We start from the raw sequence: 14,964 nt of genomic DNA, 5'->3' as shown, positions 1-14,964 counted from the left end.
CGTTTTGGCCTTCACCTCCCAGAAATCCTCACAACTGGTCAACTGGCTGGAATTTCTGGGAGTTGTAGGCCACAACACCTGGGGAGAGACCCACAGGGTGAGACCCACTGCTCTAAGCTAAACACACCCAGCTCTCTCGGCCATTCCCTACAGCCCGTCTCTGGAGATATTCAAGTGTTTCAATATCCGTCTTCAGTTGTGGTGCCGGGAACGGGAGACAGGGCGATGATTGCAGGTGAGGTCTGAGCAAAGCAGGAGAACGGAGGCTGTGACTTCCTTGGACGTAGACACCACGTCTCCTCTTGGCACAGCCTGGGATCACGCTGGCATTTGTGGCTGCCACATCACACTCTGGTTTTTCAAAATAATTTTTATTCAAAGGCAAGAAAGAAAGGCATGTTTATACAAATTACAATATTGGGATTTTTGGAAAGGAATACTTAACAAACGTGAAAGACAGAACAACACACAACGACATAATAAGAACAAAACTAAGAGAAAAACAGATCAACACAACTCTTGCCGCATGCCGATTTTCATCTGTATTTACTCACTTTAAAAGCTGTTCTATATTCACTCTTCCGTTTCTAAATATAGTAAACTCATTCTAAAAACCCACAATAAACAAATGTCCCCTCATTGTTATAACTCGTGAATTATTAGTAGGTCCCAATCTCGTTTCATAGAATCCTAGAGTTGGAAGAGACCTCGTGGGCCATCATCCAGTCCAGCCCCATTCTGCCAAGAAGCAGGAAAATCGCATTCAAAGCATACCCTAAAGATGGCCATCCAGCCTCTGCTCCAAAGAAGGAGCCTCCACCACACTCCGGTGCAGAGAGTTCCACTGCTTAACAGCTCTCACAGTCAGGAAGTTCTTCCTCATGTTCAGGTGGAATCTCCTGCCTTGTGGTTTGAAGCCATGGCTCCATTGTGTCCTAGTAAACAAAGTTGCTCCCTCCGTGTTTCCCCAGAAACAAGACGCTGTCTTATATTCTTTTTCAAGAAGACACGCTATGGCTAATTTTCAGGGGGTGTCTTATCTGTATGTCCATGGCCAGGACTCAAGGGAAGAGGAGGAGGAGGAGGAGGAAGAGGCGACCCAGGGCTTGGTCCCTCCTTGGATGAGACACACACATTCCTCCCTTCCTCCCTCAGTCTTCCCCCACTTTTCCCACACACTTTTCCCACCCCCGTCTTCCCCTTTTCTAGTTGCCCCCTTCCTATCCCATTCTGTCTTACTTTTCCGGAGACTCCTTTCCACCTCACTTTCCCACTTTTCCAAACACTTCTTCCCATTCCAACTTTTTCCTGTTTCCAGTCCTTCTTTCTCACCCCCTTCCCAAGTCAGTCTTTCCCACTTTTTATTATTCATATACACACAGCATTTTCCCCAAAATGTATACTGTAGTTAAAATTGTATTCTATTATTATTACAATTATTATTTTACTCGATCACTATTACATTTATTTTATTGTGTTAATATTATGTATTGTTTTTCTCTATTTATTATTATTACATTTATTATTTTACTCTATTTATTGTTCTTATTATTACACAACCTGGGGATCACAACCAGACACAGTGAAGACACCTGCCCTTGTGTTATGCTACTCTGCTGCTGAGTACGCATGCCCAGTGTGGAACACATCTCACCACGCTAAAACAGTGGATGTGGCTCTTCATGAGACATGCCGCATTATCACAGGGTGTCTGCGCCCTACACCACTGGAGAAATTACACTGCTTAGCCGGTATTGCACCACCTGACATCCGCTGGGAAGTAGCAGCCAATAGTGAAAGGACCAAGGCAGAGACATCTCCGGCTCATCCCCTGTTTGGGTATCAGCCAGCACGTCAACGACTCAAATCAAGAAATAGTTTTCTACGATCTAAAGAGACACTCGCTGGAACACCTCAGCAAGCGAGAGTCCAAAAGTGGCAGGCTCAAACCCAGCACCTCAATCCGTGGGTGATACCAGATGAGAGACTCCCCCCTGGGCACACAGAGGACTGGGCGACTTGGAAGGCGCTGAACAGACTGCGCTCTGGCACCACGAGATGCAGAGCCAACCTCAAGAAATGGGGCCACAAAGTTGAATCCACAACATGTGAGTGTGGAGAAGGGCCAACCACTGACCACCTGCTGCAATGCACCCTGAGCCCTGCCACATGCACAATGGAGGACCTTTTTGCGGCAACACCAGAGGCACTCCAAGGGGCCAGGTACGGGTCAAAGGACATTTAATCAGCTACCAAGTTTGCAAAATGTGTGTGTTTTTAAAATCTGTTTGTTTGTTTTGTTCTGTTAGAAATTTATTTTTATTTATTTATTTCGATTACTTCTACCCCGCCCTTCTCACCCCCGAGGGGGGCCTCAGGGTGGCTTACAGACGAAGGCACAATTCGATGCCTATGTCAACTATACAGGCATACAAAACAGCAATTAAACAATTAACAGGTTAAAATCATCAGTACATAACACAATCAGTAAACTAATCTCATGCTCAGTGTTCAGAGTTCCATAAATCCATTCCGTTCAGTCCATTCCTGTCCATCATCAAGGTCCTTCCTCTAGTTGCCAGGACGTCCCAATGCCTCCTGGTCCCACATCCAAGTTTCCAGTTTTTTTCTAAATGACAAGAGGGAAGTCGCCGATCTAATCTCCCCGGAGAGTGAATTAATGTAATACAATGTTCTGATGGCAGATGACACGATAAATGAAGATTATTACATTTATTATTTTACCCTATTTATTATTAATAATACATTTAATATTTTACCCTGTTTATTATTATTGGAAGGATACGTAAGCACATTTACACTGAAGAAGGTTAAAATGATTTAATCAGAGTTCGCCAGTCTTATCTCAAATTACCATATTATGCAAATATTCAGAAATATTTTTAACCTATAGATGCCTAAATTATTGTAATTTTATTGGTATCTATTTTTATTTCTATTCTTGAAATTGACCAAGAGCTGCTACATTTCCCTCCCTCAGCTTATACTCAAGTCAATAAGTTTTTCCAACTTTTGTGCTAAATTAGGTGCGTCGTCTTATATTCGGTCAGCTTATACTCAAGTATATACGACATGTAGCTACTCCCCTGTGTGGGTTCTTTGATGGGTACACAGATGTCCACTCTGACTGAAGGTTTTTCCACATTCCATGCATTTATGTGGTTTCTCCCCTGTGTGGGTTCTTTGATGGATACTCAGATGTTCACTCTGACTGAAGCTCTTTCCACATTCCATGCATTTATGTGGCTTCTCCCCTGTGTGGGTTCTTTGATGGATACTCAGATGTCCACTCCGACTGAAGCTCTTTCCACATTCCATGCATTTATGTGGCTTCTCTCCTGTGTGGATCCTTTGATGCTTACGCAGAGTCCCACTTTCACTGAAGCTCTTTCCACATTCCATGCATTTATGTGGTTTCTCCCCTGTGTGGGTTCTTTGATGGATACTCAGATGTCTACTCCGACTGAAGCTCTTTCCACATTCCATGCATTTATGTGGCTTCTCCCCTGTGTGGATCCTTTGATGGGTATGCAGACTTCCACTCTGACTGAAGCTCTTTCCACATTCCATGCATTTATGTGGCTTCTCCCCTGTGTGGATCCTTTGATGGGTACGCAGCTCTCCACTGTGACTGAAGCTCTTTCCACATTCCATGCATTTATGTGGCTTCTCCCCTGTGTGGATCCTTTGATGGTAACGCAGACTTCCACTGTGACGGAAGCTCTTTCCACATTCCATGCATTTATGTGGTTTCTCCCCTGTGTGGATCCTTTGATGGTAACGCAGACTTCCACTGTGACTGAAGCTCTTTCCACATTCCATGCATTTATGTGGCTTCTCCCCTGTGTGGGTCCTTTGATGGATACGCAGCTCTCCACTGTGACTGAAGCTCTTTCCACATTCCATGCATTTATGTGGCTTCTCTCCTGTGTGCGTCCTTTGATGGATACGCAGATATCCACTCTGACTGAAGCTCTTTCCACATTCTATGCATTTATGTGGCTTCTCCCCTGTATGGGTCCTTTGATGGGAATGCAGATGCCCACTGTGACTGAAGCTCTTTCCACATTCCATGCATGTATGTGGCTTTTCTCCTGTGTGGGTTCTTTGATGGATACGCAGATTCCCACTCTGACTGAAGCTCTTTCCACATTCCATGCATGTATGTGGCTTCTCTGCTGTGTGCGTCTTTTGATGGGAATGCAGATGCCCACTGTGACTGAAGCTCTTTCCACATTCCATGCATGTATGTGGCTTTTCTCCTGTGTGGGTTCTTTGATGGATACACAGATCTCCACTCTGACTGAAGCTCTTTCCGCATTCCATGCATGTATGCGGCTTCTCCCCTGTGTGGGTTCTTTGATGGGAACGGAGATTGGAACTATGACTGAAGCTCTTTCCACATTCCATGCATTTATGTGGCTTCTCCCCTGCGTGGGTCCTTTGATGGGAACGGAGATTGGAACTATGACTGAAGCTCTTTCCACATTCCATGCATTTATGTGGCTTCTCCCCTGTGTGGGTTCTTTGATGGATACGCAGATTCCCACTCCGACTGAAGGTCTTTCCACATTCTATGCATTTATATGGCTTCTCTCCTGTGTGAGTTCGTTGATGTGTAGTAAGAGAACTTCTCGCAGTGAAACATTTCCCACATTCCATACAGTTATGTTGCTTCTCCCCTGTGTGTGATTTTGACAAGGAATTGAGATTTTCCATTGTTTTACATTTATGATTCTAATATTATGTCAGAAGGTCACAGATATGTTCTCATGATTTCCGCCTCTCAGTCCTTGTATTGCTCTAGTCCATTTGAATAAATAAATTGCCAAGCCCCACTGTTTAGAGCACAATCCTCCCTTTCCTCCTTGAATACACAACTATGGAGCTTGAAATACAACTTCTCCGACTTATTTCTTGTGAGTGCCGTGTAATTTAATTCCTGACCTAAGCCAAAAGGAAGTGTTCTTCACAAGGTTCATTCAGAGGTTACCTGCCAGAGAAATGAGAGGAAGATCGTATCAGGAGCAGAGCACAGAAATACCTCATTGAACAATAAGAACAATAGCTTGGTGCTGTAGCCAATGCCAGAGAAGAAGGGAGAAAGAGCGGTCCTATTGAGGAGAGCCTCTGCCTGCTGAGAAGAACTTTAACACTTACCCAACAAAGAGCAAGCCCTGCAAAGAGGGGAGAGTGGCCCACGATTCCCTGTATGGGATTATTTGAACTGCGGTGTGTTCAGAGTGTCATCCAACCTTTGCAAAGGAAGACTTCTAACAATACGGTCAGCGCAGAAAGAGCTCAGATTGCAAAGCGTTTCCTGCCTGGATCCCGCTTCCTCACATCCCAACTCAGACACCTGAGTGACCACCTGTACGGACAGACCATCCCAAGTGGTCAGTCTTGTGAGAAAAATACTTCATTTATTTCAACTGAAGCCATTTTTTCCTGACCCTCTCTTTCCCTGCAGTGCGATCCCTGCCCCACGTTTCTAAAGCGAGGAACCTGGAGACATGGAGAGTACATTCGGCCAGAAGTCCCTTGACATATTGCACTCTTACAAAACCTAAACCACAAAGGTGTGAAACATCAGGCAGAACAAATGCAAAGGAAACAAACAAAGCAAACTTCTACACCAAGACCACAAAAACGGAGATAGGGATGCAGAAGCACAGGGTGGAAGGCACTCAGCCTAGCAGCAGGACACGAGAGAAGGGGGTAGAGGGAGGATGGGTAGGTGGACCTCCAGTGCTAAAGATGACGTTTGTGCAATGGCTCAAGGGGTAGGAGGGAAGCCATCAAGTTCACTGCATCCACTATAGGCCCCTCTTCGGCCCTCGGAGCCCATTTGCAGGGCTTTCATTGAGGATCACCTGCCAGGTGAGTTGAGGCTGTCACCTGGGTAGTGCCAGGCTTGTTTCCTAAGCAGGACATTGCATAGCTCCTGGGGGATCGCAGCTCCCTACCTCAGTAGTTCTCAACCTCTGTCCCTCCAGGTGTTTTGGCCTACAACTCCTAGAAATCCCTGCCAGTTGACCAGCTGTTAAAATTTCTGGGAGTGGAAGGCCAAAACATCTGGGGACCCCCAGGTTGAGAACCACTGCCCTAGATGGATCGCCATTGGGGGGAAGCAGGAGAGACGTGCACACATATCATCATGTTTTCAGCTCTACTGCCAACCCCCGACCCACTTTCCCAACCTGATCCCCTTCCCTCAAAATCTCCTTTTGGAATCAAAGACTATTTAGAGGAGGAGGAGGAAAGGAGACAACGAAGGAGTGACTCTCTACCGGCAAGTGTTTGAGCACAACAATATAATACCCTGTTAACCTATTGCAAATGAACAGGGATCTCTAACCGATATAGACAAAGAGATAACCCAGAACGGAAGGAAGGAAGGAACCAACAATGAATGGCCAAGCTTGATTTTTGAAACAGAAGATGAAAGTGCCGTTCTTCTTGTGATGCAAGAGGCCCAGTCTCAGCGCCATCCTCATCTATGTAAATAAAAATGTAATGTTTGTTTGTGGGATTAACAGAACTCAAAAACCACGAGACGAACTGACACCAAATTTGCACCGAATACGCCTAACAACCCAATGTATGTCCTTCACTCAAAGTATTTGGATTTTGTCATTTGGAAGTTGTAGCTGCTGGGATTTATTGTTTACTTATAATCAAAGAGCATTCTGAACTCCACCAATGATGGAATTGAATCAAACGTGGCACACGGGACTCCCATGAGCAACGGAAAACACTAGAAGGGTTTGGTGGGCATTGACCTTGAGTTTGGGAGTTGTAGTTCACCTGCATGCAGAGAGAACTGTGGACTCAAACAAGGATGGATCTGGACCAAACTTGGCACGAATATTCCATATGCCCAAATAGGAACACAGATGGAGTTTGGGGGAAATAGATCTTGACATTTGGGAGTTGTTGTTACTGGGATTTATAGTTCACCTACAATCAAAGAGCATTCTGAACCCCACCAATGACATAATTGGGCGAAACCTCCCACACAGAACCCCCATGACCAACAGAAAATACTTAAGGCCATCCAGTCCAACTCCCTTCTTCACCAGGGCAAGAAAACATAAAGTCCTCCTGACAAAGAGCCATCCAGCCATAGATATAGATAGATCTATATGATTCACGCACAGGGAGATATAGTATCATAGATTTGAAAGGGACCCCTAAACAATTCTATGTTGCATGTTCCAGAGTGGGCAAACCAGACAATCTCCACATCAACACTGACAAAGAAACAGCAAGAAATACTGTTTATCCACAAGCAGAAAGAAATTGCATATCTTGGAAACCCAATACTTTCTAATTTGTTTTCCAGATCTCCAGACTGGGCCACAGCAACGCCTGGCAGGGGACGGCTAGTGATTTGTCATTTCCTGGATCAGAGAGAAAAGAGGAAGGAAAGGAGGAAGGGATTTCAGTATGGCCTTGAATCGAAGAGAAGTCAGCACCGCTCACTGATTTATCTAATACCCATGCCAACATAAAGGCAGATCAGATAGCACACCAACTCCTGAAGAATGGGAAACTCAACATTGCCACCAAAGTAGGAAAGAAACCAATAGCCAGGCAAAAAATTTTCTTAATTTTTTAAAGAAAAATATTGTTGAAATTTAAAGAACGTCCCCTCTCGAGTAGCCGAGCTAAACCAGCTCCTTGGTTCACTGAGGAGCTGGCAGCGTTGAAGCGAAAGAAGAGGGTACTAGAGAGCTTGTGGCGTTCGGATCCGAGCGAGCCAAATCGAACACGGTTTGTGTCCTTTTTAAGGGCATACGCCGTGGCAATAAGAGCCGCAAAGAAGACCTTCTTTGCGGCCACTATTGCGTCTGCAAAGAACCGTCCGGCTGAACTGTTCCGAGTTGTCAGAGGCCTGTTAAAGCCCACCATGCAGGATGGGTGCCCTGATGACTCGGCAGCTCGCTGTGAAGCCTTTGCTCAGTTCTTTGCAGACAAAGTCGCTTTGATCCGCTCTGGTCTGGATACCATATTAACGGCAGTCTCTGAGGATGTAACATGAGCATCTGCTTGTCCGGTTTTGATGGATTCATTTCAATTGGTTCAATCCGAGGATGTGGACAAGGTGCTTGGAGGAATGAGAGCTACCACATGCATCCTAGACCCCTGCCCATCCTGGCTTCTGAAGGAGGCCAGAGGGGGATTGGCCGAGTGGGTGAAGGTGGTGGTTAATGCCTCCCTTCGGGAAGGCATATTTCCAGCCAGCTTAAAGCAAGCTTTGATAAAACTGCTGTTGAAAAAACCATCACTGGACCCCACTCAATTCGTCAACTATCAGCCTGTTTCCAATCTCCCCTTCTTGGGCAAAGTCCTGGAACGTGTGGTGGCCTCACAACTCCAGGCATTCTTGGTAGACACGGATTATCTGGACCCGGCACAGTCTGGCTTTAGGCCGGGGCATGGTACCGAGACAGCTTTGGTCGCCTTAGTCGATGATCTGCACCGGGAGCTCGACAGGGGGAGTGTGTCCCTGTTGGTGCTGCTGGACCTCTCAGCGTCCTTCGATACCGTCGACCACGGTATCCTTCTGGGACGCCTCACGGGAATGGGTCTTGGAGGAATTGTTTTACAGTGGCTCCGCTCATTCCTCGAGGTTCGGTCTCAGAAGGTGTTACTGGGGGACTCCTGTTCAACCCCACAACCTTTGTCTTGTGGGGTTCCTCAGGGTTCAATATAGTCTCCCATGTTGTTCAACATCTACATGAAGCCGCTGGGTGAGATCATCCGGAGTTTCGGGGTGCGATGTCATTTGTATGCAGATGATGTTCAACTCTGTCACTCCTTTCCACCTGTCACTAAGGAGGCTGTCGAGGTCCTGAACCGGTGCTTGGCCGCTGTGACGGTCTGGATGGGGGCGAACAAATTGAAATTGAATCCAGACAAGACAGAGGTACTCCTGGTCAATCGCAAGGCCGAACAGGGTATAGGGTTACAGCCTGTGTTGGATGGGGTCGCACGCCCCCTGAAGACGCAGGTTCGCAGTTTGGGTGTGATCCTGGACTCATCGCTGAGCCTGGAACCCCAGGTTTCGGCGGTGACCAGGGGAGCATTCGCACAGTTAAAACTCGTGCGCCAACTGCGCCCGTACCTTGGGAAGTCTGACTTGGCCACGGTAGTCCACGCTCTGGTTACATCCCGTTTGGACTACTGCAACGCTCTCTACGTGGGGTTGCCTTTGAAGACGGCTCGGAAGCTCCAATTAGTCCAACGGTCGGCAGCCATGATACTAACAGGAGCGGAGCGCAGGGAGCACACAACTCCTCTGCTGCACCAGCTCCACTGGCTGCCGATTTGCTACTGGGCTCAATTCAAAGTGCTGGCGTTGGCCTTTAAAGCCCTAAATGGTTCTGGCCCAACCTACCTATCCGAACGTATCTTGGCCTATCAGCCCACCAGGACCCTAAGATCTTCTGGGGAGGCCTTGCTCTCTATCCCGCCTGCTTCACAGGTGCGGCTGGCGAGGACGAGAGACAGGGCCTTTTCTGTGGTGGCCCCTCGGCTCTGGAACGCCCTTCCCATGGAAGTAAGATCAGCCTCCTGGCTGATGGTATTCCGAAGAAGACTAAAAACTTGGATGTTCAAGCAGGCATTTGGCTAATTCGGTGCAATGAATGTGTTGATTACGGATTGGTAATATGGATGATGCAATTGGACCACGATTTTAGTTAGGAGATGTATTGGATTGTGATTTCGTGTAATATTGTGTATTATGTTTTTTATGGTTTTAATTGTATACTGTGCACTGTATATTTTGTTGTAAACCGTGTTGAGTCGCCAATTAGGCTGAGAAACGGCGGTATACAAGGACAGTAAATAAATAAATAAACCAGAGATTGAGAACAACAACCTTCTTGAACCCTTTACATCTACTGAATTGGACATGGCTCTCCATAAATGTAAAAATGGCAAAGCAGCTGGCCTGGATGACCTACGGATGGAACAAATCAAGAACTTTGGCCCAAAAGCAAGGCGCTGGCTGCTGGAGCTGATGAACAACTGCACGGCATCCTGTCAGATCCCCAAAATCTGGAGGAAAGCAAGAGTCATCGCCATCTTGAAGCCAGGCAAAGACCGTAATGACCCAAAAAGCTACAGACCAATCTCCCTGTTGTGCCACCTCTACAAAGTTCTGGAGAGACTTATTTTGCATAGAATTATGGAAAATATAGACCCCTGTCTGATCCCACAGCAAGCTGGCTTCAGAAAAGGCAAAAGCTGCACATCGCAAGTGCTGAACCTGACTCAGCACATAGAAGATGGCTTTGAAAGGCAGCAGATCACAGGAGCTGTCTTCATAGACCTGTCAGCAGCCTATGAGACTGTGAACCACCGCTGCCTCCTCCTGAGGAAAATGTGTAATCTCACAAAGGACGACCACCTCACCCGCCTCATAGGAAACCTGCTACAAAACAGGAGCTTCTTTGTTGAGTTCCAGGGCCAGAGAAGCAGATGGCGGAAACAGAAGAACGGCCTGCCTCAGGGGAGCGTGCTTGCTCCATCCATGTTCAACATCTACACAAGTGACCAGCCACTGCCAGAAGGGACAGAGAGCTTCATCTATGCTGATGATTATGCCATCACTGCTCAAGCAGGGAGCTTTGAGATGGTTGAACAGAAGCTCTCTGAAGCTCTAGGTCAGTGATGGGCAACCTTTTCAGCTTGGTGTGTCAAAATCCGCCAAAAAAAAGAGCATAATTCAGGTGGGGTGCCACTTTGAGGGAAAAAAAAACCATAATTTTGCAATATTTATAGTTTAAATAACAAAAATGCATAATGGGAGGATAAATTCTTTAACTAAGCTGCCTATTAGTGACTTTTTTGTTGATGAATGTCATTGACTAAATGTTCAATTGAAGGTTGGTATTTTGTACACTTCAAGCCCAAGCAAGTGCTACTAACATCGTCTGTCAATCTGTTTCTTTGATGGATTTGATATTATTTAACACTGTGAATAAGGTCTCACAAAAGTACTTAGAGGGAAAAATTGTGAGTAAAGCCATTTCAGACTACATAGAGAAGCCACTGAAATCCACTAGAACCATGTGGACAATTTCGACAGAAAGGAGGAAACCATGAAAATGAACAAAATCTGGCTCCCAGTATTTTGAAAACTCTAAAATCAGGACAGCAAAGAAATAGCAACACTCAGGAAACAGAGGAATTCCAGACAAGAATCAGTCAGACCCAGCTAACACCTCCCAAGAAAGGATTCCCCTGAGCAGGAAGGAGCCAGACTTTGAAGTTGCCAGGCTATTCAAGGCTAATCAAAATGGCAAATTGCAACATTTACACTTGCCTCCAATAGACAAGAGTTCTTTCTCCCACCCTGGATGCTATTCCACAGATATATAAACACTACAAAACAGGGAAATTCCAGACAAGAATCAGTCAAGCCCAGCTAACACCTCCTAACAAAGGATTCCCCTGAGCAGGAATGAGCCAGACTTTGAAGCTGCAAGGCCATTCAATGCCAATCAAGCTGGCCAATGGCAACATTCACATTCACATTCATAGAAAATGGCCAGGCGTGTCAGTGCTGACACACGTGCCATAGGTTCGCCATCATGGCTCTAGGTGCTCTTTCTGCCTACTACAGGGAAAACCAGCTGATCCCTAATCCATCCAAAACACAGACATGTGCCTTTCATGTTAAGAACAGACAAGCATCCCAAGCTCTGAGGATGATTACCTGGGAAGGAATCCCACTGGAGCATTGCAGCGCACCCAAATACCTGGGAGTCACTCTGGACCGTGCTCTTACCGACAAGAAGCACTGCCTGAATATCAAGCAAAAAGTGGGTGCCAGAAACAATATCATACGAAAGCTGACTGGCACAACCTGGGAATCACAACTAGACACAGTGAAGACATTTGTCCTTGTGCTATGCTACTCTGCTGCTGAGTATGCATGTCCGGTGTGGAACACATTTCACCACGCTCAAACAGTGGATGTGGCCTTTAATGAGACATGCCGCATTATCACGGGGTGCCTGCGCCCCACACCACTGGAGAAATTACACTGCTTAGCCGGTATTGCACCACCTGACATCCGCAGGGAAGGAGCAGCCAATAGTGAAAGGACCAAGGCAGTGACATCTCCAGCTCATCCCCTGTTTGGGTATCAGCCAGTGCGTCAATAACTTAAATCAAGAAATAGTTTTCTAAGAGCTACAAAGACACTTGCTGGAACACCCCAGCAAGCAAGAGTCCAAAAGTGGCAGGCTCAAACCCAGAACCTCAATCCAAGGCTGATGCCAAATGAGAGACTCCCCCCTGAGCACACAGAAGACTGGGCGACTTGGAAGGCGCTGAACAGACTGCGCTCTGGCCCCACGAGATGCAGAGTCAAGCTTCAGAAATGGGGTCACGAAGTGGAATAATCCACGACATGTGAGTGCAGAGAAGAGCAAACCACTGACCACCTGCTGCAATGCACCCTGAGCCCTGCCACATGCACAATGGAGGACCTTCTTGCAGCAACACCAGAGGCACTCCAAGGGGCCAGATACTGGTCAAAGGACATTTAATCGACGTCTTAGGCAACGTCCACAGGCCTTCTATCCCAGGATCTGACCCCAGGTTACCTGGCTGCGTGGGTTCTTATCACCCAGCTCAAAGCAGAGGATGTGGGGCCAGATCCTGGGAGAGAAGGAAGTGCGGATCCAGGCCGAGGCTTCAGAATTCCAAGCTGGGCAAAGCCAGTCCCGTGAGCCTCGGTTCCAGCGACATGGCTCCCAATGTTTCCCTTGAAGAGCGTGGAAGGCCAGCCTCTCCCTGTCTCCTATCCGTGGGCACACCTGGAGGGTCTCACTCTTCCCCTGGCCCCCTAATTGGGGGAAGGGGCCCTCTCCCCTCCTCCCCACCAGGCTCCTTCCTCGGGACAACCCCCTATAATAACTTCGCTTTAATGGCCGATTGGGCAGGGGGGTCAAAGAATCCCACCTCTGCCACACCAATTATAATAACCAGGCAGATGGCAATGTGATCATTCCCACCCTCTACCCCTAATTATAAAGGCAGTCTTTATGGCCAAACAATATGACTGGACAGGGGGCAAACAGATCCCAACACTGTCCCTCCTTCAATAAGGAATTCACACCACTTTGGCTCTTATAGCGTTGGAGGAGATGTCTCTATTTAACTTCCGCTGCCACCATACACTACATGAACAGAAACCCTCTAGCTGCTAAAATGTTAAAAAAAATGCTTCTTAGACCACCATGTACTGTGACTTTTAGAAGGGCTTCTGTGAAGGAAAACAGGAGAGGTTGATTTAAAAAGAAAAGGGACTAAATCCACAAATGGCACTTGACTCAGGCTTAAGTTTCAAAAATAACAAGAAAGGTTTATTGAATAGAAGTTACAGAATGAAGAGAATGCAGGTTCAGAAGCTTGGCTGTTACAATTAAAGTGTTCTTGGTTCTTAGAAGCGTAACGGTTGCTTTGAGAGAATGGTTCTATTCTTTGTTACAATTCCTAAACAAAACCCAGCTATTTTCTTTTCTAAAATAGCTGAAACCAGTCTGCCACAGCCCACTTTGCTGTGCAAACTACAGGCAAGCTGCCTATTCTAATCACGAACTCCTAAAAGCCACTGCACGCCTGCTCTAACATCAACTAGAACTGAACTGAACTGTCAAAGTAATCTGCTCTCTTTTCTCCAACTGGCTAACTCCGCCCCCCTTTTACCAACCAATCCTGGCTGTTGCTGGGCTGGCTCAGGCCTAGGCCACTCACTCCCCTCTCTGAACTGGAGCTTTTCCCTAAGTTAAGATGGCTCCTGCAGCTCTCTGCCAGGCCTTCTAAACTGAGACTACCTAGCCTGTCTCTTCCTAGGCCCTGCCACCCCCCAGCTGGCAAGGTAAGGGATCTTCACACCCCCCTCCCTCCCTGACCCTCCTTGAAGGGTCTGCTTTGGGCAAGGAAGGAAAGAGGGGAGGGAGGGGGGCTCCAGGGGGAGGAAAGAAGGGCTGCCGAGTGCCTGCCTGAGGGAGGGAGGGAGGGAGGAGGCCCCTTGGGCACTGCCCTCTCGCCCCCATGATCACCGCAGGGCACCAACCTCTGCTCTGGGCCAGAGTGAAGAGAGAGGGGGCCGGAAGACAGTCCCACCTTGTCTCCTGTGGTATGCAAATAATATAATATAATGTAATATATTGTGTATATATATAATTTTTGTAATATTACAATGCAATACAATATAATCCTAATAATATAAAATAATATACTGTGTATACATATATTTATAATATCATAATGTAATATAGCATAATCCTAATAGTATAATATATTGTAAGATATTGTGCATACATGTAATATTTATGACATTACAATGTAATACAATATAATCCTAATAATAAGATATAATTATATATATTATAGGACATGTAATATTACTAATGAGCTTACAATATAATGGCATAGTACAATATAGTAATATATAATACTGATCTTGTACTATGCGAATAATATAATATAATGTAATATATTGTGTATACATATAATATTGATAATATTGTAATGGTTCTCAGCCTGGGGTCCCCAGGTGGTTTTGGCCTTCAACTCCCAGAACTCCAAACAGCTGGGATTTCTGGGAATTGTAGGCCAAAAACATCTGGGGTAATACAATATAATCCTCATAATAATCATAAGATATTATAAATATATATATTATAGGACATGTAATATTACTAATGATATTACAATACAGTGGCGTAGTACAATAGAGTCATATATCATACTGATCCTGTGCTATGCGCATAACATAATACATTGTGTGTAAATGCCTCTTGTGAGCCGCTCTGAGTCCCCTTCCTTCCTTCCTTCGGGGTGAGAAGGGCGGCATGGAGGTGTCGTCAATGAATTAATGGAGAGACACAGAGTTGGAAGAGGCTCCAAAGGTCC

At 46.2% G+C, this 14,964-nt stretch overlaps 3 protein-coding genes across 5 annotated transcripts in view; 1 reads left to right on the top strand and 2 right to left on the bottom strand.

The window, feature by feature from the left end:
* Positions 1 to 14,964, top strand: part of LOC132766262 (zinc finger protein 135-like) — a 457,616-nt gene that overhangs the window by 293,401 nt on the left and 149,251 nt on the right. The window lies entirely within an intron of this gene.
* Positions 1 to 14,964, bottom strand: part of LOC132772090 (zinc finger protein 420-like) — a 136,111-nt gene that overhangs the window by 67,250 nt on the left and 53,897 nt on the right. For all 3 annotated transcript variants that reach the window (XM_067464912.1, XM_067464914.1, XM_067464913.1), the window contains one exon: positions 2,123 to 5,014. In XM_067464912.1, the coding sequence (XP_067321013.1) occupies positions 3,100 to 4,740 (1,641 nt within the window). In that variant the 5' untranslated portion in view covers positions 4,741 to 5,014 and the 3' untranslated portion in view covers positions 2,123 to 3,099. Of the gene's footprint in view, positions 5,015 to 14,964 lie in introns of those variants that run through there.
* The window catches only part of LOC132766369 (zinc finger protein ZFP2-like), a 252,056-nt gene that overhangs the window by 187,564 nt on the left and 49,528 nt on the right, over positions 1 to 14,964 (bottom strand). The window lies entirely within an intron of this gene.

The sequence above is a fragment of the Anolis sagrei genome, chromosome 2 (assembly GCF_037176765.1).
Source record: "Anolis sagrei isolate rAnoSag1 chromosome 2, rAnoSag1.mat, whole genome shotgun sequence".
Classification (NCBI taxonomy): Eukaryota; Metazoa; Chordata; class Lepidosauria; order Squamata; family Dactyloidae; genus Anolis; species Anolis sagrei.
This window is presented reverse-complemented; position numbering and strand designations above follow the sequence as displayed.